The following is a 24,738-nucleotide window of genomic DNA, read 5'->3' on the forward strand; positions in this document are numbered from 1 at the left end:
CAGTTGACACTGAGAGACACGTCTGAAGTCTTTGAATGAAAGTAATTACCCTCCAGCCCCCTCTCCTTTTCTCCTTCCCTCTCTCCCTCCCTCCTTTGCGCAGTTCTCACTTGCGTGCAAGACATCAAGACCCACAGTATTTACATTAACCAGAAGGAATGCTTTAATTAGCCATGACATACTCTTATCACGAAGGAGATGCTGTTGCTTTGCCAAGCAGAGCTAAAGGGACATATTGATATCCTTTAACATACAATACCGTTCAAAAGTTTGGGGTCACTTAGAAATGTCCTTGTTTTTGAAAGAAAAGCTCATTTTTTGCCCATTAAAATAACATCAAATTGATCAGAAATACAGTGTAGACATTGTTAATGTTGTAGCTGGAAACAGCTGATTTTTTTATGGAATATCTACATAGGCGTACAGAGGCCCATTATCAGCAACCATCACTCCTGTGTTCCAATGGCACGTTGTGTTAGCTAATCCAAGTTCATCATTTTAAAATGCTAATTGATCATTAGAAAATCCTTTTGCAATTATGTTAGCACAGCTGAAAACTGTTGTCCTGTTTAAAGAAGCAATAAAACAGGCCTTCTTTAGACTAGTTGAGTATGTGTAGCATCAGCATTTGTGGGTTCGATTACAAGCTCAAAATGGCCAGGAATAAAGACATTTCTTCTGAAACTCGTCAGTCTATTCTTGTTCTGAGAAATGAAGGCTATTCCATTCGAGAAATTGCCAAGAAACTGAAGATCTCGTACAACGCCGTGTACTACTCCCTTCACAGAACAGCGCAACCTGGCTCTAACCAGAATGGAAAGAAGAGTGGGAGGCCCCAGTGCACAACTGAGCAAGAGGACAAGTACATTAAAGGGTCTAGTTTGAGAAACAGACGTCTCACAAGTCCTCAACTGGCAGCGTCATTAAATAGTACCCCCAAAACACCAGTCTCAAAGTCAAAAGTGAAGAGGCGACTCCGGGATGTGGTAATCTGACCCCACTAAAAGCTCTGTACAGGCCCTTATCATGGCTTATCAAGTAAATGTTGTTCTTTAAACTGAATTTGTCAGTGAAAGTGTGTTGGAGATAAGTTCGCTGGAATGTTAATCATAAGTGATTAAATCTGCGTTCACCACAATGTTTGAAACTCATAGAGGAGCATTAAGAGAGACTGCCAGATAGTTATGTCTACATGTTTTAGTTTTTTGGGTTACTTTGACTCACCCATCACGGATAGGTCAAGATGGGCCACATTCAGATTTCAAAATTCAATGGAGGGCCACACAGATATTTTTTTTTACCTATTTGTTCTTCAAAATCAATTTGCAGCCCGAAAAAAGGGCAGTTATTTCATTATAGCTTGATTATGATTTTGCCATATTTTGTTATCATGTTTAAGAAGTTTCAAGTGTAGCCTGGAGTACTTTTTTCATGTAAAGAAATATTTTGTGCATCTTGTGGAAAAGAGAACTATGTACGTTCTTTCTTTCCTCCGTGTGCATTTAGAGACAAGCATGATATGTAAAAGCTGGCAATGTGTAGCAGCTGGCAATATGATTAGCTTATAGGAACACAGAAAATTATTTGAAGTTGCAGAGCCATTTTGGACTGCCCAGTACATGCATCTCCCCTCACCATGCTCTCTCGATCTCTCTCTTTCTTTCTTTCTCTCTCTCTGCACAGAGCGCCCCCTAGGCTCAGAGTCTCTTCCCTGGCTGTTTTTCTGTAAATGACTAGGGTCAAAGGTCAGTGTGTGGGCTTAGAGGACAGTGCTGTTGCTTTAAACCCCTCCATCAGCAGGCCTTTTTCGAGGGGAATTTCTGCTGCAGCTGCAGGCTCTATCATGACCCATGAACCTATAGCCTTCATTCCAGCATTCTTCACAGAGCAGCAACATGGCAACCTTACATGCCTTGTACATACCAACTACTTTCTCGGAGAACGGTCAGTGAAGATCGCATTTAAGATTCTCCGCATTTAAGCTAAAAAAAGTGGTTCTTCTTCAGACCAGGCATTGTGGCTATATGGTATTGTGAGTCACTCTCGTTCTTCTCATTGCTGACCATGCAGACAGAGAGGACAGAGAGGACGACTCAGTGCTCACCAGTCCAGGCACAGACCGTTTCAAGTGCTCAGATGAGAGACAAAGGCATGCTTTAAAAAAATGAGAACTGCTGTTAAACTCAAGGATGTTCCTTTCTTGACTCCCACATGCACAAGAATGTCAGATTCCAACGGATCTCCGGGTAGGGGCCAGGGAGGAGAAGACAAGGCAAATACACATAAAGGTAGTATGCCCCTTTTCTCATGCCATTCTCTGGACTATTTATGGGAGTATCGCAACTCATTGAACTGTTACACTTTCTACCTGTTTGACGAGCCTGGAAGACCTCACACATTGGAAGCAGAGACCTTCACGCGGACACCTGTATCAGCTCCAGGTCGTTAACTTTACAGGATGTCAGGACGCAGCGTACGATTCCTCAAAACAGAGAGCACATTCTGTTTTTATTGAGCCAGGTCCATTCTCCTACTTCTTGTGACATGTGAGAGCAGTTTACTCAGCATGTGAGCTATCCCATGACTATAAAACCTCTGTTTTTCATCAATAAGGCAATCTTTCAAAGGCAATGTTCTTTTACGAAAATATTGAGAGATCTTGTTTCCTAAAGAGCTTTGGTGGCTATGGAGGCTCACCCATCTTAACGTATACATGTCCTGCATACCAGCATTTACCAGTGCTCTATCCACAAAATGTGATAGCATAACATCCCACATCCCAAGTCAAACACATCTGATTTTCGGCAATAGATGTTTTCAGAGAATGGTCTTATCTTGGACGAGCTTCTGTTTTTCTGCCCTCTTATCAAACGTCTTTCTTCAGTTAGTAGGAGAAGAGCTGGAACTAAATGCTAGTTACAGTAATACTGTAATTGAATGTTCCTCTTCCCTATCCTCTATTTTTAGACTGTGAAGGGTCTTACTTAACTTTAAAACGTTGCAGGAACGTTCATATCGTACTCATTCATTTTAGGAAGAGATCTTGGAACCAGTTGATAGATTTGAAACAGACACCTAGGGCATTGTTAATAAAACAACATGGAAAAGGTTTCTTTTTCGAGAGCTGACATATATGTCACGTAGTGGATGGTTCCGAAATACCTCATCATATCTTCATTTGCACCTCCACTGAAAAACGTGAGGGAAATTGCCAGTTCACATCACACAACAGCTGGTGTACTCTATGCATTGTAGATTACCATGAAGAGTAACTCCCTTGCCGTTGTCAAATAGAATCGTTATTTTTTATCTTTATTCCTCCACATATTATGTGCAGCCTGCTATTCAACTCTATTAGGCCTACAACTAACAATTGCAAGACTTACAGTGTCTACATTCATTTTACAATGTTTGCTGCTGTAGACTGTTAAATTAGTGGTTATTTAATCCAAATTAGACTGTCAGAAAAGCTCCAAAATCTAAAAGATTCAGCTTAATCCGGATCAGAGCAAAAATCAGGTTGTTAAAAGAAAACGACCAAACGGAATTGTTTACGCCGCAGTAATCTTGTGCAGGCATCTTGATTGTGTGTTGGCAAAACATCAGCAGCGGCACAGCGACCGCTGGCCCACACGGCAATTACACTGTGCTCTTATCCGAATGAATAGCAGGCCTGTTGTCAGCCCGGGCCTGGCGGCAGGCAACCATGCACTCCCTCTCTGGGCTGTCCTGCCGCTACTATACACACCTCTCTCTCTCTCTCTCTCTCTGTGTTTCAGTCTCTCTCTTTCTCTCTCAGGTCATGAATGCACACTTATTGCAGACCCCTCGCCTTGCACTCTGATTCCTGTCACCAGCCACTCAAGACCTCTCTCATACTTATATGGACTTTCACTCTCCAAAGCAATTTGGGGATTTACAGTGCGGTGGAGAAGACTATAGGATAACAGTTGGAGAAGTCTATTTCAGTACACAATCTTCTTATCCTTTCATTCATTGCATATAACTAGTGTCTCTGACGAAATTCGGGAAAACCAACAGAAAAACGAAACGTATACAACTATCTTCAGTAAGAAGGAACGGCTGAGCAACGAAAAGTGTGTCAAAAGGTTCCCTCAGAATGACCCCAACACAACCGTAACATTACATTTACATTTAAGTCATTTAGCAGACGCTCTTATCCAGAGCGACTTACAAATTGGTGCTTTCACCTTATGACATCCAGTGGAACAGCCACTTTACAATAGTGCATCTAGGTCTTTTAAGGGGGGTGAGAAGGATTACTTTATCCTATCCTAGGTATTCCTTAAAGAGGTGGGGTTTCAGGTGTCTCCGGAAGGTGGTGATTGACTCCGCTGTCCTGGCGTCGTGAGGGAGTTTGTTCCACCATTGGGGGGCCAGAGCAGCGAACAGTTTTGACTGGGCTGAGCGGGAACTGTACTTCCTCAGTGGTAGGGAGGCGAGCAGGCCAGAGGTGGATGAACGCAGTGCCCTTGTTTGGGTGTAGGGCCTGATCAGAGCCTGGAGGTACTGAGGTGCCGTTCCCCTCACAGCTCCGTAGGCAAGCACCATGGTCTTGTAGCGGATGCGAGCTTCAACTGGAAGCCAGTGGAGAGAGCGGAGGAGCGGGGTGACGTGAGAGAACTTGGGAAGGTTGAACACCAGACGGGCTGCGGCGTTCTGGATGAGTTGTAGGGGTTAAATGGCACAGGCAGGGAGCCTGTAACATCTTCCAGTTCAACCTCGCCCAGTACGTAATTGTTCCTTTGACCTTTCGAGTCTTAATGCCATTTGTGGTAACCGTTCCATGAGTTTGATTAAACACAGCTTATCCTGACATCCACAGCAGATGGGACGGGATCATGCGCTTCAGTACCACAGCACCCTCATTTAATCAACAGCACCTGATAGTTTGCAGGAGATTCTTGGCAGACCAGTCCTTCATACAGCTCTTCACCGCTGTATTGCAGATATTTTCCTCTGGTTAGAAAATTACCAGGTTCCGTGCAGCCAACCTCATGGTGAGCTCTTATTTATAACTTTGGGTGTCAGTAAACATAATAATTCTGAGGATTTTGACGGATCAAGGCCCATCTGATCTGTACACCCAAGGATATGACAGGCTCTCCCTGTTCTGTAATTAGGAGGTTGTAGATGGGAGAAACTAAAGACAACGTCTTCTTGCGTACGGCAGCAGTCTAAAGATAAGAGGAGTCCTAGCAGGTATTACATCATAAGAGCTTTGACCTGACATAAACGGGGAAAGATAAATTATACCTTCATCGGCTGTGTTTAAAGTGGGATAGTCTTTCATCATGCACTGGGATCTGGCAGGAAAGGTCTTCCCTGGGGTTTAATTCTCCCCCCAATGAGTCCAAACATGTTTGTTTATTTTTATAATTCAAAATACTTTTTTTGTCTCTCTTCTCTCCCTTCGACTCCTTGAATTTCCATGGAACTGTGCTTAGGATTCCTGCTGTAGAGCTATGTGCGTATCCCTTGGAACGAGAGGAGTTAGATTCTCTCTCGCTCTTTACTCTTCTTCATTCTGTCTTTACTCTGAGCTGCCCCCCCCCCCCCCTGGACGTGCTGCCGCTGGAAGGATCCCATCTGGACGCCACTTGTCTGGGCTATTGGGAAAACAACAGGCAGGCAGTGGAGGAAAAATGTGGCAATTGAGCATCCCAAGAGTTGACCCATTTGATTTCTCTGTGAACAACGTCTAGACAATGGAATTGCCATGCATTTCCATTGTCAACGTTTGGCAAAGTTAACGGTGCAGAGCAGACATCAAGGCTATCATGGTTCCACTTTCTGATGACCTTATTACCTTCATAACAGCTAATGAATGGCCTTGTCTTTGTCATTACCTTCTGTCCACTGTGCCATGTATACAGTTTGACAGATAGTAAGTCAAAACTTGACAAAAGTCCTTTTACATTTTTAACTATAAGTCTATTCCTCTTCTTGTCATTTCATTTCCAAGGGGACTTTTAGAGTTTACTGCTAACGTTATGTTGAAGGAGCACTGTGTTCTTGCTAAATGAAGTAAACTAAGGACTTTTACAACATTGCCATTTAGCTTTCATTTACCATTCTACCAATCGCCTTCGTTGCCCTGAACACATCTTAATGAGGTCAGAAGAGGTCATTTCATCATCAGATCTGCTATGACCGTCTCGACATTGGTTTTCTCCTTGATATACAAGTCAAACTGTATTCTAATTATCAGTTTGCTGCAGACTACACGCACTTCTCCACTCTTTGCCATAAATTTTTAACGCTTCTTTTGCCTTGTTTCTGTTCCCTTCTCCACCATGCGAGCATGTGCTCCTGGAGGTGAGCTAGCTAAGAGTACAGCTATACCATCAGAGCCACATGTGTAAGAGGATATCCCCCCCACAGCCCGCAGTGCCACGGCGGATTCCAAGTAGCCGAGCCAGGGACCTGGGAGACTGGAAAACAACTTAATCTGAGCCCCTACAGTCCTTATATAAATTAGACAGTCAGTCAGCCTCAGCCCCCCACTCCTCTCACATCTGTCTGGGATAGATATCAAGCTAGAGTACATAGCTCTCTCACCCACCACAGGCTGGAGCGGAAGACGGCAGACTGACTCACGGGGCCAGAGGTAAACAGTTCCTGGCCAATTTATTGTTTTGGGAGACATTTTGGAAAATAACATAAAAGTTAAAGGGTTCATGCTGTAGGAAGGTTGCATCATGTGTGACGTGGGCATGTTCTCCCAATGTTTTCTAGAGAGTGGGAGAATGTTGGCTATATATTATAACTACAAATGCAAAAATGTATACGCACACTTTTTATTTCAAGGCTATCATTAGCTTTTAACGGAGGAATAGGTTAAAGGGGGCTTGGTGAACGATCTGGGCCCCATGTGATGTTTTCAATCCCCAATGTAAATACTTGATCAATGACTCTTGTCATGTCAGCCTGCTCCACATATGCTGTACTCCTCTGCAAAAATGCCAATATCTAAAAAGAGGTTGAAATATACTCACCAGATGAGCGCCTGAATCACGGTCATTGTCCAGTGTTTGAGTTTTAGAGATTGCTTATAATAGGCTTAATAACTGCTTGAAAACTATGTTGTAACAACTCCTTTACTCAATTGTTATATGATATCCTGCTTTTAAACCTAACAACCTTTTGATAGTTATCAGTGTTAAAAATGGTTGGTATTCAACAGAGTAGAACTATAGGTCAATCCTCAGCTAAACACAAACCCCTGACAAATAGGCAAAATTGTCCTTAATTAAACATGAAAAAATGCTACAAAAAATATATATAACATGGTTTACATGTACCTTTGAGTAATACAATTATAAAAAACTAGTTTAAAAAGAGGTATTATTATTAGTTGAAAAATGTGTAGGGCTGAGTTGCATATATCACAATTGTACATATGGTGTGAAATTCTCTTGTAGAAGACACAGCTACACATTCACCCATCTGCAGTGGAATGGCAGTGACCATTTCAAATAAAAATCTAAACCTTGAGCCATGTCAACGTGGCACCTTGATAAATAGCTTAGTGTCTACAAGCCTTCATTACATAAAGATCAGATCCTTAAGTGACTCCTTAAGTGTGTGTGTGTGTGTGTGTGCGTGCATTCCATTCAAAGTATTCAGACCCCTTGACTCTTTCCACATTTTGTTGCGTTACAACCTTTTTTTTAAATGTATTAAATCATTTTTTCCCTCGTCAATTTACACACAATACCCCATAATGACAAAGCAAAAACTGTTTTTTAATTAAAAAATAAATGACATTTAAAAAAAAATAGGTATATCTGTTTTGTTTTTTTAACTGTTTTCGCTTTGTCATTATTGGGTCTTGTGCGTAGATTGATGAGGAAAAAAACAATGTAATCAATTTTAGAAGGATGTAACGTAACAAAATGTGGAAAAAGCCAAGGCATCTGAATACCTTCGAATGCACTGTATACGTGTATGTCAGGGTGTGTGCGCTTGCGTGCATGGAATGCATGCGTGTGTATGTTCATGCATGTGTGTGTATGTAGGGCAGAGAATATAGGGTACAAACACTCCCCCTGAGGCTGTAAGAGAGAGCCAATAATAGTACACAAACAGTCTTGGCGCTAGTTACTGCTTGTTCTGCCCACTGTCATTGCGCTTATAATTTTGAACTCCCAGATACGAAACAACACCTGTAGACCTCTGCCCTGTTTAGACTAAGAGATAGAATATGCATGTACATTTAGAGTAGAGTAGAGAGTAGAGTAGAGTAGAGTAGAGTAGAGTAGAGTAGAGTAGAGTAGAGTAGAGCAGAGCAGAGTAGAATAGTTGGTTGTGATAATTCATTCTCTGAACTGGTGTGGTTAAAGTGTGATGTCTAGGATAGGAAACCTCTGTAGCTGTGTTGTGACAATAGCAAAATGCAAAACATTGATGAGTTCTCAGGCCAGGTAGAGAACCATAGTGTCAATTTTACAGGTCCTGCCTCAGGGATGCATACACCTTTCCTCCATCTACGTCTCATGGCCAACTAATTCTACACAAACCCCCTCTCGACAATGTCAGAAGCAATGGAGGAAGGAGACAAACAGTGGGGCAAAAAAGTATTTAGTCAGCCACCAATTGTGCAAGTTCTTCCACTTAAAAAAATGAGAGAGGCCTGTAATTTTCATCATAGGTACACTTCAACTATGACAGACAAAATGAGACAAGAAAATCACATTGTAGGATTTTTAATGAATTTATTTGCAAATTATGGTGGAAAATAAGTATTTGGTCAATAACAAAAGTTTATCTCAATACTTTGTTATATACCCTTTGTTGGCAATGACAGAGGTCAAACGTTTTTTGTAAGTCTTCACAAGGTTTTCACACACTGTTGCTGGTATTTTGGCCCATTCCTCCATGCAGATCTCCTCTAGAGCAGTGATGTTTTGAAGCTGTTGCTGGGCAACATGGAGTTTCAACTCCCTCCAAAGATTTTCTTTGGGGTTGAGATCTGGAGACTGGCTAGGCCACTCCAAGACCTTGAAATGCTTCTTACGAAGCCACTCCTTCGTTGCCCGGGCGGTGTGTTTGGGATCATTGTCATGCTGAAAGACCCAGCCACGTTTCATCTTCAAATGCCCTTGCTGATGGAAGGAGGTTTTCACTCAAAATCTCACGATACATGGCCCCATTCATTCTTTCCTTTACACGGATCAGTCGTCCTGGTCCCTTTGCAGAAAAACAGCCCCAAAGCATGATGTTTCCACCCCCATGCTTCACAGTAGGTATGGTGTTCTTTGGATGCAACTCAGCATTCTTTGTCCTCCAAACACGACGAGTTGAGTTTTTACCAAAAAGTTATATTTTGGTTTCATCTGACCATATGACATTCTCCCAATCTTCTTCTGGATCATCCAAATGCTCTCTAGCAAACTTCAGACGGGCCTGGACATGTACTGGCTTAAACAGGGGGACACGTCTGGCACTGCAGAATTTGAGTCCATGGCGGCGTAGTGTGTTACTGATGGTAGGCTTTGTTACTTTGGTCCCAGCTCTCGTGTGGTTCTGGGATTTTTGCTCACCGTTCTTGTGATCATTTTGACCCCACGGGGTGAGATCTTGCGTGGAGCCCCAGATCGAGGGAGATTATCAGTGGTCTTGTATGTCTTCCATTTCCTAATAATTGCTCCCACAGTTGATTTCTTCAAACCAAGCTGCTTACCTATTGCAGATTCAGTCTTCCCAGCCTGGTGCAGGTCTACAATTTTGTTTCTGGTGTCCTTTGACAGCTCTTTGGTCTTGGCCATAGTGGAGTTTGGAGTGTGACTGTTTGAGGTTGTGGACAGGTGTCTCTTATACTGATAACAAGTTCAAACAGGTGCCATTAATACAGGTAACGAGTGGAGGACAGAGAAGCCTCTTAAAGAAGAAGTTACAGGTCTGTGAGAGCCAGAAATCTTGCTTGTTTGTAGGTGACTAAATACTTATTTTCCACCATAATTTGCAAATAAATTCATTAAAAACAATGTGATTTTCTGGATTTTTTTTCTTCTCATTTTGTCTGTCATAGTTGAAATGTACCTATGATGAAAATGACAGGCCTCTATCATCTTTTTAAGTGGGAGAACTTGCACAATTGGTGGCTGACTAAATACTTTTTTGCCCCACTGTATGCTTACGTGAAACTGCGCATTGTGCCACAAGAGACACAGCCTGGCTGATTTGCTTCCATTTGTCAGATTAATTACAAACGAACTGTAGCTCTCAGTTGTAAGAACAACATGCAGATTAAACATGACGATAACAGTTTATTTCAATGTCATAGCCTATTACGGAGGATGCTGAAATCAACTGAGACATAATAGCTAGTGATTTTGCAACCCAATATTTGAAAAGCTGTTGTTTTGGTTCTCCCCAGTTATGCAGAGGAGGGAGGTTGAATGACCCGAGTGTGTACCCGTCACAATTGGTCCCTGACGCCCACTCTTTGTCTGACCACAGACTAATAATTCAACACTTTTATGGGTCTGTATGTGTTTTCATTGGTTAAAGAGATCCTTTGACGTAGAGAGGAAATTATACAGAAGGCAAGGTGAACATTCATTCATAGACAGACAGGCCTTTGTGCTCTTTTGATCACTAAATGCTTAGTTAATTATGAACACCTTTTGTACTTGGTCGTGACTAACCTGTGCACTGTGCACTGGCAAGTCGAACAGTCCTACACGAGCTGTGCTCTTTGGACTGAGATGTTTGGATATACAATACAGTGCGGAAATGATTAAGTAAATGGGAACAAGCAAACAAACAAAGTCTGATGCTGAAAATACAGTATAAATTTGTATCTCACAAACTTCTTTCGGGGAAAGTGAGGGGTTATAATTCTGGCATGACCTTTGTTAAAAAACTTTTTAGGGCTGCAATCCCGTTAACGGGATCGATATGACAACAGCCAGTGAAAGTGCAGGGCGCCAAATTCAAAACAACAGAAATCTCATAATTAAAATACCTCAAACATACATGTATTTTATACCGTTTTAAAGGTAATCTTGTTGTAAATCCCACCACAGTGTCCGATTTCAAATAGGCTTTACAGAGAAAGCACCACAAACTATTATGTTAGGTCACCACCAAGCCACAGAAAAGCCATTTTTCCAGCCAAAGATAGGAGTCACAAAAAACACAAATAGAGATAAAATGAATCACTAACTGTCACGCCCTGGCCTTAGTATTCTGTGTTTTCTTTATTATGTTGGTTAGGCCAGGTTGTGACATGGGTGATTTATGTGTCTTGTATCCACCATGTTGGAGTCAACAGAAATCAGAAATAACATTATAAATATTCCCTTACCTTTGATGATCAGAATGCACTCCCAGGAATCCTAGTTCCACAATAAATGTTTCAATTGTTCGATAATGTCCATTATTTATGTTCAAGTAGCTACTTTTGTTAGGGCGTTTAAAACACAAATCCAAACGCTCGTGCAGGTCCAGCCGAACGTTGGACGAAAAGTTCAAAAAGTTATATTACAGGTCGTAGAAACATTTCAAAATAAGTATAGAATTTATCTTTAGGATGTTTTTATCATAAATCTTCAATAATGTTCCAACCGGAGAATTTCAATGTCTGTAGAAAAGCCATGTGAAATGCGCATGACCAGGACCTGGCTCTCTGCCAGACCACTGACTCAAAGAGCTCTCATCCGGCCCCACATCACAGTAGAAGCCTCATTCAAGTTTCTAAAGATGGTTGACATCTAGTGGAAGCCCTAGGAAGTGCAACATAACCAACCACTATGTAATCGATAGGGCTGTTTTCAAAAACTACAAACCTCAGATTTCCCACTTCCTGTTTTGATTTTTTCTCAGGTTTTTGCCTGCCATATGAGTTCAGTTATACTCACAGACATCATTCAAACTGTTTTAGAAACGTCAGAGTGTTTTCTATCCAAATGTACTACTGGGACTGAGGAGCAGGCCGTTTACTCTGGGCACCTCTGGGCACCTTATTCATCCAAGCTACTCAATACTGCCCCTACAGCCATAATACGTTTTAACTCTTTGACTTACACAGTTGTAGGCCTATATATTTGTATCATTGATTCATAATGGGCTATATTGGTATTATCAACACTTAGGTCAAGATTTTGTTACAAAACTTTTGTCTGATGTGACTTGGAATGAGTGTCATTTTGCTGTATCTGCGGAGTCACAGGTGTTACACTCTTAAGCAAGTAAGAACATTGAAGCTGCAATATGTAACTTTTTGGAGACCTGACCAAATGCACATAAACATATAAATTATAGATCTGTATTATCACTAAAAGCAAGTCTAATGTGTTCTAATGTGTGATATTTCTATGCTTCCTGTTCTTAAGTTTTGTTTTTGCATCTTTTACTTTCAGTTTTATACACCAGCTTCAAACAGCTGAAAATACAATATTTTTGGTTATTGAAAATATATTTCAGAGTGGTTTAGATGGTAAAATGATTCTCTACATTCTCTATGCTTGTTTTGTCACATAAACTGAAATTAGGCAAACTATTAGAATTTTTGCAACCAGGAAATGGCAGAGTGATTTCTGCTTAGTGCACCTTTAACCATAGTCGCCAAATGTGATTATCCCACGCTAAACACATATAGATATTATTTTCAAGGCAATTCGATTTTATGACAAATCAGCATGTTCAACAAGACTCTGCACTATTTTTTTTTTTTTACCTTTATTTAACTAGGCAAGTCAGTTAAGAACAAATTCTTATTTTCAATGACGGCCTAGGAACAGTGGGTTAACTGCCTTGTTCAGGGGCAGAACGACAGATTTGCACCTTGTCAGCTCAGGGATTCGATCTTGCAACCTTTCGGTTACTAGTCCAACGCTAGTCCACTAGGCTACGCTGCCGCCCCTCTCAAACCCATACATGTTTGAGGATTGCACACACCACAAAAGATCTGTTTGCATGACCTCCTTGGCTCCTCCAATTCATCATGAGTGCGGCCCAATGTGCTTACCCAGCTGACACTGTTTGTTCAGGTTTAGAGCCCTGGCTATTTGTTTTCCCCTTCAATGGAGTGCACGACCACTTGGTTGCAGCAGTGAGTAAGTGCTTCTCCATGGGGTCACCAACCTGGGGGCCACCCAGCAGATAGTGCATCACCTGGAAATATGAGATCTGATGATGAGGTCTGGCTGTGGAACATCACTGCCTTCAGAGGTAATCTACCATTTAATGTGACACTTTGATTGAGCCACAGATCTCCAGATGTTGCTCTCTGTGTGTGGCACTTCCTTCACACACCTCTGTATTGTCAAATTTCCCCCTTAAGGACATCATAAAAGTATAATATCAAGAGTGAGTAGGTAAGAGGAGTGACTTTTTCCAACAAGGAAATCAGTGAAAACCACGTGGTTTGACACAACTAGTAATTATCTGAAGCTCACAAGCTATGATTCAATGGTCTCATAAATAATGTATGTCATTGGGTTACAGAGCTTATAAGCGCAAATAAAAACAATGCCTCTGTTGTTTTAAATTGTTTTAAATCATAAGATGTTTTTAGTCACAACTTTTATACAACTCCATATCTCAATTCAGAAAAGAAGAGGGACTATTTTGATTAGGTGAATTGGAATCCATAATCATATTCACACAATCACTTTCACACAAACTATTATAACAACTGCAGTAGGCCTATCACCTTGTGCAGTAGTGGCAACACTGCTTCATAATAACAAAATATGATATTATAAATATTCAGTTGCCCATATCCTGTGGCCCAAATCTATTGTGCAAACTTGGATTTTCTTGTTGGATCACAACCAAATCCATACATGCCCCTTGTGCTACATTTCGAGGGTGGTATGCCTTTAAGAGTTTTACAACGCTCGTTGAATTTACAGCGCCGTCGCTGAAAGTTTCGAGGCCACCATGCAAGTAGCCTACTCTGCAGTAGTTTGGATGACCGAAGGAAGTGACGGGACTGAATGAGAAAAAGAGAAGAAAAAAAATACGAGGATAAAAACAGAATGCAAAATACGAAGTAACGTGCTGTGTTACGATCAAGAGAGAGTGTGTGTGGTGGTACTACATCGCGTATGATTCTGATATGCATGGAAGTCGCGCTGGGTAAAAGTTTTGTAATGGTTACAAAGTAGCTGTGAAATGAAAAACCGAGATTGAGAGTTTTAATCGAGGTGGGTTTACCTATGCGCTGGAGTCGCGTTAATGTTCGTACAAAATACATCACTCACGTCATGAATTCTAGTTTAAAGGTATGGAAGACGGAACAATTGCTTGGATTTCATTATTTTTTACAAAGAATAAATAGCAAAAGGGCTATCTGAAACGGAATTGCAACTAAATAATTAGCTAGTGATATTGAATAGAGACCGTTGGATTTCACCTGGATTTGAGTATTTTTCCTCTGTCAAATTCAGTTCTGCGTCTTCTGGAATGTTTGGGAGTTGTGTTCTACCGGCTTCAGCTCGGATACATGCATTTCTCTGGGCACTAATATTTTTAACAACGTTTGGACTTTGTTCAGAGTTGAAGGTTCGAGTTCGTTTAGCTGATGGACAAATCACAGAGGAAGTTCTAGAAGCAGACAGTGAAAAAGACTCCATCACACTTGAGTTCAAACAGGGAGATGGAACTCTCATAACATTTGTCGCTGACTTCAAACAGGTGAGTGGATTCAAATGTGTTTTTCCCCTATGCCTTTACTGTTTTGTGTAGGGTTGGGTTATTACCCAATGGCCACATGTTTCCAGGCTGATCAGGGGCAATGCAGAATGCAGCCTTGTATCTCCATGCAACCAATTTAGAAAACAGTATACCATAGCATAGATCTAGCCTGTGTCATTTCAGTACTGATGAGTTGACTCCCTGGCCATGGGCCCTCCTCTCCTTATGCTGGTAAATTCCTCTGCATGCATGAGTGGATAATGTTAGGTGGCACAAAAACGGACTATTGAATTAGGCGCTCACCTGCAATGATTGGTTTAGGAATGCTATTCATACTCTTCTGCAATACAACTCATGCCTTTACTCTGAGCCTGCTCCGTCCCATCAACATAGATGGGCCTAGTCTGAGAGCAAGGGCATCCATCTACTCCAGTTGGTCACAACCTTTGTTGTACCAGGGACTGGAAAGCCATGGTCCTTCTTTCTTGCAGGACCAGTTAAATTAAATGACGTGGCAACATTAAACAAAATAACTGACTATGCCTAAACCAGTGTTGGCTAACTATAAGGGACCGGTGCTGGTACATGGACCAGAGGTTGAGAACCACTGGTTCAGTGTGTATAGTGAACCAGCAAACAACATGCAGCCTGTTCCCCGAGTGCCTCTGGTCCTGTGCACTATACTCTCAGACACAGACCAAAGGCATGCGTCTGTGATTGTTGCAGTCCCACTGAAACTGACAGCCTGGCAAGAAGTGAAGGGGGAGATTTTCTAGGATTAAGTGGGCATGTCTGACCTTTTTGATCGGGGTATGGGTCACAAACCAAATAGCTAATTTTGATGAAAAGAGGCCGGCACGTCGCCAAATCGGTGATGACACATCTCTGAGCACATCACACCATTGTGGTGAAGCCTGGTTCACAGCACACCCAGTTTAGCTAAATTAGCTACAGGCACAGGGCTCTTTTTCCTCTGTTTAATCAGTTCCACTCTGAGGCCTGCCTCTCCATTCCGTTTACATGTGGTTCTCATCTAACACTATCTCAAAGATTTATGAAAAGTTGGATCAACTGGCTTCAAGCTGCCATGCAGAATTTACTGCTCAGAGCCGCTTGAGGAAAGGAAAACTCTTAAACAGGGGATATCAAACAATGGGTAGCAGTAAACGGACAGAGTAGATATATGAATGACTCTGTTGCTGTTTAGAATGTGTTTACGGGATCAGCCAGCTAGGTGTGCAGCTGCTGTTATTATCAGTCATAGCCTTGTGCCAAAATCCACATTTGTTGGCATGGGTTGTGGGAACAGGAGTACTGTAATCTATGGGATCAGTACAACTATGAGAATCGGAATGAGTCATTCCATGATAAGAAGAGAGGGGATGAACTGAACATTTACACTAACATGTACCTGTGGTGAAATGATATGGCTACCTAACAAACCACACCTCATTCTGCGGGAATGGATTATTCTTATTCTCCATTTACATAAAAACAGCGGGAATGTGTATACTGGGGATGAATTTACCCATGATCAAATTGAATACAACCGGTGTAGACCTTAGTGTGAAATGCTTACTTACAAGCCCTTAACCAACAATGCAGTTTTAAGCAAATAGTTAAAATATTTACTAAATAAACTAAAATAAAAACCACTGAAAAAATAACACAAAATAACAATAATGCAGCTATATACAGGGTGTACCACTACCGAGTCAATGTGTGGGGGTACAGGTTAGTGGAGGTAATTTGTAGGGGTATAGTGACTATGCATAGATAAACACAGAGTAGCAGCAGTGTAAAAACAAAGGGGGAGGGTGTCAATGCAAATAGTCCGGGTGGCCATTTGATTTAATTGTTCAGCAGTCTTATGGCTTGGGGGTGGAAGCTGTTAAGGAGCCTTTTGAACCTAGACTTGGCACTCCGGTACCGCTTGCCGTGCGGTACCAGAGAGAACAATCTATGACTTGGGTGACTGGAGTCTGTGACCAATTTTTTTTTTTGGTCCTTCCTCTGACACTGCCTAGTGTATATAGGTCCAGGATGGCAGCAAGCTTGGCCCCAGTGATGTACTGGGCCATACGCACTACCCTCTGTAGCGCCTTATGGTCAGAGGCCGAGCAGTTGCCATACCCGGTGGTGATACAACTGGTCAGGATGCTGTCGATGGTGCAGCTGTAGAACTTTTTGAGGATCTGGGGACCCATGCCAAATATTGTCAGTCCACTGAGGGGGAATGGCATTGTCGTACCCTCTTCACAATTATCTTGGTGTGTTTGGACCATGATGGTTTGTTGGTGATGTGGACACCAAGGAACTTGAAACTCTCGACCCGCTCCACTACAGCCCCGTCAATGTGAATGAGGGCGTGTTCGGTCCTCTTTTTCCTGTAGGTCACGATCATCTCCTTTGTCTTGCTCACATTGAGGGAGAGGTTGTTGTCCTGGCACCGCACTGCCAGGTCTCTGACTTCCCTATAGACTGTCTCGTTGTTGATCAGGCCTACCACCGTTGTCATCAGTTAACTTAATGATGGTTTTGGAGTCGTGCTTAGCCACACAGTCATGGGTGAACAGGGGACTAAGCACACATTCCTGGGGGGCCCCTGTGTTGAGGATCAGAGTGGCAGATGTGTTGTTGCCTACCCTTACCATCTGGGGGTGGCCCGTCAGGAAGTCCAGGATCCAGTTGCAGAGGGTGATTAGTCCCAGGGTCCTTAGCTTAGTGATGAGCTTTGTGGGTACTATGGTGTTTAATGCTGCGCTGTAGTCAATGAACAGCATTCTCACATAGGTGTCCCTTTTGTCCAGGTGTGAAAGGGCAGTCTTTGGAGTGGGATTGAGATTATATAACCTGCTAATCTGTTGGGGCGGTATGTGAATTGGAGTGGGTCTAGGGTTTCCTGGATGATGGTGTTGTGAGCCACGACCAGACTTTCAAAGCACTTCATGGCTACCGACGTGAGTGCTAAGGGTCGGTAGTCATTTAGGCAGATTACCTTCACTTTTCTGGGCACAGGGACTATAGTGGTCTGCTTGAAACATGTAGATATTACAGACTCGGGCAGGGAGATTGAAAATGTCAGTGAAGACACTTGCCAGTTGGTCCGCGCATGCTCTGAGTACACGTCCTGGTAATCTGTCTGGCCCGCGGCCTTGTGAATGTTGACCTTTAAAGGTCAGCTATGGAGAGCATGATCACACAGTTGTCCGGAACAGCTGGTGTTCTCATGCATGCTTCAGTTTTACTTGCCTCGACGCGAGTATAAAAGGCATTTAGCCTGTCTGAAATGCTAGCGTCACTGGGCAGCTCGCGACTTTGTCTCCCTTTGTAGTCTGTAATAGTTTGCAAACCCTGCTACATCCGACAAGCATCAGAGCTGGTGTAGTAGGATTCAATCTTAGTCCTGTATTGACGCTTTGTCATTTTGGTGGTTTGACTGAGGGCATAGCAAGATTTCTTATAAGCTTCCAGAATAGTGCCTTGCTCCTTGAAAGCGGCAGCTCTAGCCTTTAACTCAGTGCGGCTGTTGCCTGTAATCCATGGCTTCTGGTTGGGATATGTACGTACGGTCACTGTGGGGACGTCATTGTCGATGCCCTTATTGGTGAAGCCGGTGACTGAGGTGGTATACTCCTCAATGCCATTGGATGAATCCCAGAACATATTCCAGTCCGTGCTAGCAAAACAGTCCTGTAGCGTAGCATCCATGTCACTACTTCCTGCTTTAGTTTTTGCTTGTAAGCAGGTATCAGGAGGATAGAATTATGGTCAGATTTGCCAAATCGAGGGCGAGGGAGAGCGTTGCACATGTGACATGCTGGTGGAAATGAGAACTTGTTGCGTGCGGTCTTAGTGGCAGTGGTGGTAAATAGACGGCTACGAAAAATATAGATAGTGTGGTCTACAGCTTATGTAGTACTCTACGTCAGGCGAGCAATATCTCAAGACTACCTTTAATTTAATTTGGGCAATCTAGCACCAGCTGTTATTGACAAATAGACCCCCCCCCCCCTTCTCGTCTTACCGGACGTAGTTGTTCTGCCGATGCACGGAAAGCCCAACCAACTGTATATTATCCTTATTATCGTTCAGCCACGACTCTGTGAAACATAAGTTATTACCGTTTTTAATGTCCCGTTGGTAGGATAGTCTCAAACGGAGCTCGTCCAGTGATTGCACGTTGGCCAATATAACGGATGGTAGAGGCCGGTAACCCACTTGCCAACTAATTCTCTCAAGGCACCCTGATCTACGCTCCCTGTATTTCCTTATTTTCTTCATGCGAATGACAGGGATTTGGGCCTTGTCCGGGAGCAACATTATATCCTTCATGTCAGACTCGAGGTGAGTAATCTCTGTTTTGATATCCAGAAGCTCTTTTTGATCATAAGAGACAGTTGCAGCAACATTATGTACAAAATAAGTTACGAACAATGTGAAAAACACACAAATAGCACAATTGGTTAGGAGCCTGTAAAACAGCAGCCACCCCCTCCGGAGCCATTCTTCAATCTAGCACTTGACCCCGAAATGTATCCGCTGATTCACAAAAATGCCATTTCACAAAAAAGGTGGATGCAATTGCCAAAGTTTGTAGAATAATCTCAAAAGACCACTGTTTTACATTGAACTCCACTGTTCTGGCACAAGATGATCAGTTACTCATTCAGAATTACCCAGACATAGCAGATAAGATAACAACAGAACTAGAGCCATCATAACAGTGATTTAATGAGAGCTTTGACCAAACTGATAAGGTAATGATTACATTAAAACAAGTAGGGCATCATATTCTATTTATTTTATTTTTAAGTCTCTAGACTAAGACTACTTAATGTGGAAACAAGTGTAACGTTACCTTGAATGAAAAGGGAAACCTCCCTAGAGTTTCACTTCAGGGAACAACCTCACTCTCCCATCCCATGGCGCTGGTGGAATATAATAGGGTATCAGTCCTTCCTTTGGAAGACGATCAACTGGGAATGTCTCAAATTATTTAGGAAAAATGTCCGGGATCGGTCACGATGATTGCAGGCCGGGCTTGCACACTGTCATCAGTGAGAGAATGTTTATGTGGTCTGTCCCAACAGCTTGAATTCGAACCCCCAAACTAGCTTGCCTGTGTCTCAAATGGCAACTTATTCCTCACACACTGAGTATGAGGATCATTAGGATAGGTCCTTCCTATAATTGAGTTGCACCCCCTCCCCTCCCCACTCCCTCAGAACCAATGTAATTCATCGGGGCATGAACTCTACAAGGTGTCAAAAGCGTTTCACAGGGATGATGGCCCATTTTGACTCCAATGCTTCCCACAGTTGTGTCAAGTTGGCTGGATGTTCTTTGAGTGGTGGACCATTCTTGACACAAAGAAACCATTGAGCGTGAAAAACCCAGCAGTCTTGCAGTTCTTAACACAAACGGTACGCATGGCACCTACTACCGTACCCCGTTCAAATGCACTTAAATCTTTTGTCTTGCCCATTCACCCTCTGAATGACACATTCGCAAGACCTATCACCTCCCCTTCATCTACACTGATTTAAAGTGGATTTAATAAGGGATCATAGCTTCACCTGGTCAGTCTGTCAAGGAAAGAATGGGTGTTCTTAATGTTTTGTATACTTGGAAAGAAACCTAGAGACAACAAAAATACTATATACACACTATAATACATAGTCATATTCTTACAGTACGGTTAAATAATTGATATTTAGAAATATGAGCAGTGCTGTGATACAATATGTTTTCTAAAGCTAAACTTTGCTTTTTGCCTGAGTAACTTCTGGTGGCAGAGCATTCCATGATAACATGGCTCTACAGTGTATTCAGACCCCTTGACTTTTTCCAATTTTGTTACTTTACAGCCTTAATCTAAAATGTATTCAATTGTTTTCCATCAATCTACACACAATACCCCATAATGACAAAGCAAAAACAGGTTATTATACATATTTGCAAATATGTAAATGTACAATTTCAGTTTTTTATTTATTTAACACAAGTATTCAGACTCTTTACTCAGTACTTTGTTGAAGCAGCGATTTACAGCCTCGAGTCTTCTTGGGTATGACGCTAACAAGCTTGACACCTGTATTTGGGGATTTTCTCCCATTCTTCTCTGCAGATCCTCTCAAGCTCTGTCAGGTTGGATGGGGAACATTGCTGCACAGCTATTTTCAGGTCTCTCCAGAGTAGAGGTCGGCCGATTTAATTAGGGCCGACTTCAAGTTCTCATATCAATCGGAAATCTGTATTTTTGGACACTGATTTGGCCGTTTTTAAATATTTTTTACACCTTTTATTTCATCATTTAACTAGGCAAGTCAGTTAAGAACACATTCTTATTTTCAATGACTGCCTAGGAACGGTGGGTTAATTGCCTCGTTCAGGGGCAGAATGACAGATTTTTACCTTGTCAACTCGGGGGGTTCAATCTTGAAACCATACAGTTAACTAGTCCAACGCACTAATCACCAGCCTCTCATTGCACTCCACGAGGAGACTGCCTGTTACGCAAATGCAGTAAGCCAAGGTAAGTTGCTAGCTAGCGTTAAACTTATCTTGTAAAAAAACTATCAATCAATCATAATCACAAGTTAACTACACATGGTTGATATTAATAGTTTATCTAGCGTGTCCTGCGTTGCACATAATCAATGCGGTGCGTATCGTTGCTCCAATGTGTACCTAACCATAAACATTTCTTAAAATCAATACACAGAAGTATATATTTTTAAACCTGCATATTTAGCTAAAAGAAATCCAGGTTAGCAGGCAATATTAACCAGGTGAAATTGTCACTTCTCTTGCGTTCATTGCACGCAGAGTCAGTGTATATGCAACAATTTGGGCCACCTAATTTGCCAGAATTTTATGTAATTATGACAACATTGAAGGTTGTGCAATGTAACAGGAATATTTAGATTTATGGATGCCACCCGTTAGATAAAATACGGAACGGTTCCGTATTTCACTGAAATAATAAACGTCTTGTTTTCGAGATGATAGTCTCCGGATTCTACCATATTAATGACCTCGTATTTCCGTGTGTTATCATGTTAAAACTATGTCTATTATTTGATAGAGCAGTCTGACTAAGCGATGGTAGACAGCAGCAAGCTCGTAAGCATTCATTCAAACAGCACTTTTGTGCGTTTGCCAGCAGCTGTTGATGACTTCAAGCCTATCAACTCCTGAGATTAGGCTGGTGTAACCGATTTTGAAATGGTTAGCGGAGTGCGCGCTAATGGTGTTTCAAACGTCACTCGCTCTGAGACTTGGAGTGGTTGTTCACCTTGCTCTGCAAGGGCTGCGGCTTTTGTGGAGCGGTGGGTAACGCTGCTTCGAGGGTGGCTGTTGTCGTTGTGTTCCTGGTTCGAGCCGGTAGGAGCGAGGAGAGGGACGGAAGCTATACTGTTACTGGCAATACTAAAGTGCCTATAAGAACATCCAATAGTCAAAGGTTAATGAAATACAAATGGTATAGAGAGAAATAGTCCCATAATTCCTATAACTACAACCTAAAACTTCTTACCTTGGAATATTGACGACTCGTTAAAAGGAACCATCAGCTTTCATATGTTCTCATGTTCTGAGCAAGGAACTTAAACGTTAGCCAACACTTTGTTTTTGCATTATTTAAACCAAATTGAACATATTTCATTATTTATTTGAGGCTAAATTGATTTTTATTGATGTATTATATTAAATTAAAGTGTTCATTCAGTATTGTTGTAATTGTTATATATAATTTTTTAAATCGGACGATTTTAATCAGTATTGGCTTTTTTTGGTCCTCCAATAATCGGTATCGGCGTTGAAAATTCATAATCCTCTACTCCAGAGATGTTTGATTGGGTTCAAGTCCAGGCTCAGGCTGGGCCACTCAAGGACATTCGGAGACGTGTCCCGATGCCACTCCTGCATAGTCTTGTCTGTGTGCTTATGGTTGTTGTACTGTTGGGTCCTGAGCACTTTGTAGCAGGTTTTCATCAAGGATCTCTCTGTACTTTTCTCCGTTCATCTTTGCCTCGATCCCGACTACAGTCCCAGTCCATGTCGCTAAAAAACATCCCCACAGCATGATGCTGCCACCACTGTTTTACCGTAGGGATGGTGCAAGGTTTCTTCCCGACCTGAAGCTTGGCATTCTGGCCAAAAAGTTTAATCTTGGCTTCATCAGACCAGAGAATCTTGTTTCTCATGGTCTGAGTCTTTAGGTGCCTTTTTGCAAACTCCAAGAGGGCTGTCGTGCCTTTTACTGAGGAGTGGCTCCATTCTGGTCACTCTACAATAAAGGCCTGATGGTTGTCCTTCTGGAAGGGTCTCCCATCTCCACAGAAGAACTCTAGAGCTCTGTCCGAGTGACCATCAGGTTCGTGGTCACCTCCCTGACCAAGGTCTTTCTCCCCTAATTGCGCAATTTAGCTGCGCGATCAGCTCTTGGAAGAGTCTTGGTGGTTCCAAACTTCCATTTTAAGAATGATGGAGGCCACTGTGTTCTTGAGGACCTTCAATGCTGCAGAATGTTTTTGGTACCCTTCCCCAGATCTGTACCTCGACACAATCCTGTTTTTGAGCTCTATGGACAATTCCTTCAACCTTATGGCTTGTTTTTGTTCTCTGACATGCACTGTCAACTGTGGGACTTTATATAGAAAGTTGTGTGGCTTTTCCAAATCATAGCCAATCAATTGAATTTACCACAGATGGACTCCAATCAAGTTCTAGGAACATCTTACGGATGATCAATGGAAACGATGCACCTGAGCTCCATATCGAGTCACATAGCAAAGGGTATGGATACTTAAACAAGGTATTTATGTTTTAATTTTTTCACTTGTTATTATGGGGAATGTGTTTATTTAATCAATTTTGTGAATAAGTCTAACGTAACAAAATGTGGAAAAAGTCAAGGGATCTGAATAGTTTCCAAAGGCACTGTATGCATAACTGCGCGACACATTAAATCTGTTTTTGGTCTGGGTACTGTGAAGAAAGCCATTGTGGCGTGTCTGGTGGGGTATGTATGTCTGAAGTGTATGCAAATAGATTACACAAGTGGATAGGCATTTTTAACACTCAAATGTTTCTTTAAAGACAAAGTTGTTAATTTCTCCTCAACCCTCAATGACTATCATGCATGTTGATGTTTAGGTCTAAGAGCATGCTTTGAACCCAATACAATGCTTTTGGTTTTAGATGTATTTAAGACCAGTTTGTTAATTACCCCTTCTGACTCCTTGCTAAGCGTCTCAGCAATCTTACTAGCTGTTGGTGCTGATGGGTAGAGTGTAATCATCAGCATACACAGTCGTTTTAGCTTCGTGTAAGACAAATGGCATTTTATTTGTAAAAATAGAGTAGCATAACGGCCCAAGGCAACTACAAAGGTTGGCTAGATATGCAAGAGTGGGTGTATGTGTGAGAGCATGAGTAAGTGAGAGAGGATGTGGGAGGGAGAGTGTAAAGTTATCTGAACAGTAGAGATGGTTACACTGGCTGTGTCCAAATACCCATGTTACATACTGTACTTAGAAGCACTATGCAGAAATTACTCCGCCATTTCCTGGTTGCTAAAATTCTAATAGTTCACTTAATTTCAGTTTGTTTTGTAACAATCAAGTATAGTGTAGAGAATCATTGTACCACCACTATGAAATATATCAATAACCAAAAATATTGTAAATCGAAAGTAAGACAAAAAATAAACTTATGAATGGGACCGATCTACCACTTCTTAGACTTGCTGTCAATGAGTGACATATCTATTACACACATTTCTATGTGAATTTGGTTGGGTCGTCCCAAAAAGTTACATACTGCAGCTTTTAAACTGCGTACTATTTAGCATGTACCGTTTAGTAAAAAGTATTCCACGGCCGCAATGCAGTTTCAGCTCCTGATTGGTTGAGTATGTGGGGTGGGACTGAGTGCAGGTGGATTTTTCCCAATTCAACAGACATGCATCACAATAACCAGTCTTCTAATAGCTAATTTCCAATTTGATTAATTTCTCAACTCTGAAAAGAATAGGAATGGAGTTATAGGCCTATTCAGGCA

The 24,738-nt window shown here is 41.9% G+C and overlaps 1 protein-coding gene across 1 annotated transcript in view; it reads left to right on the forward strand.

Annotated features, from left to right (window-relative positions):
• Positions 1–13,902: 13,902 nt before the first annotated feature.
• LOC115141489 (out at first protein homolog) overlaps positions 13,903–24,738 on the forward strand; it is a 40,057-nt gene continuing 29,221 nt past the window's right edge. The window contains exon 1 of the mRNA XM_029680388.2: positions 13,903–14,670. Coding sequence (XP_029536248.1) covers positions 14,440–14,670 — 231 coding nt within the window. The 5' untranslated portion in view covers positions 13,903–14,439. The remainder of the gene's footprint in view (positions 14,671–24,738) is intronic.

Source organism: Oncorhynchus nerka, linkage group LG14 (genome assembly GCF_034236695.1).
Source record: "Oncorhynchus nerka isolate Pitt River linkage group LG14, Oner_Uvic_2.0, whole genome shotgun sequence".
Taxonomy (NCBI): Eukaryota; Metazoa; Chordata; class Actinopteri; order Salmoniformes; family Salmonidae; genus Oncorhynchus; species Oncorhynchus nerka.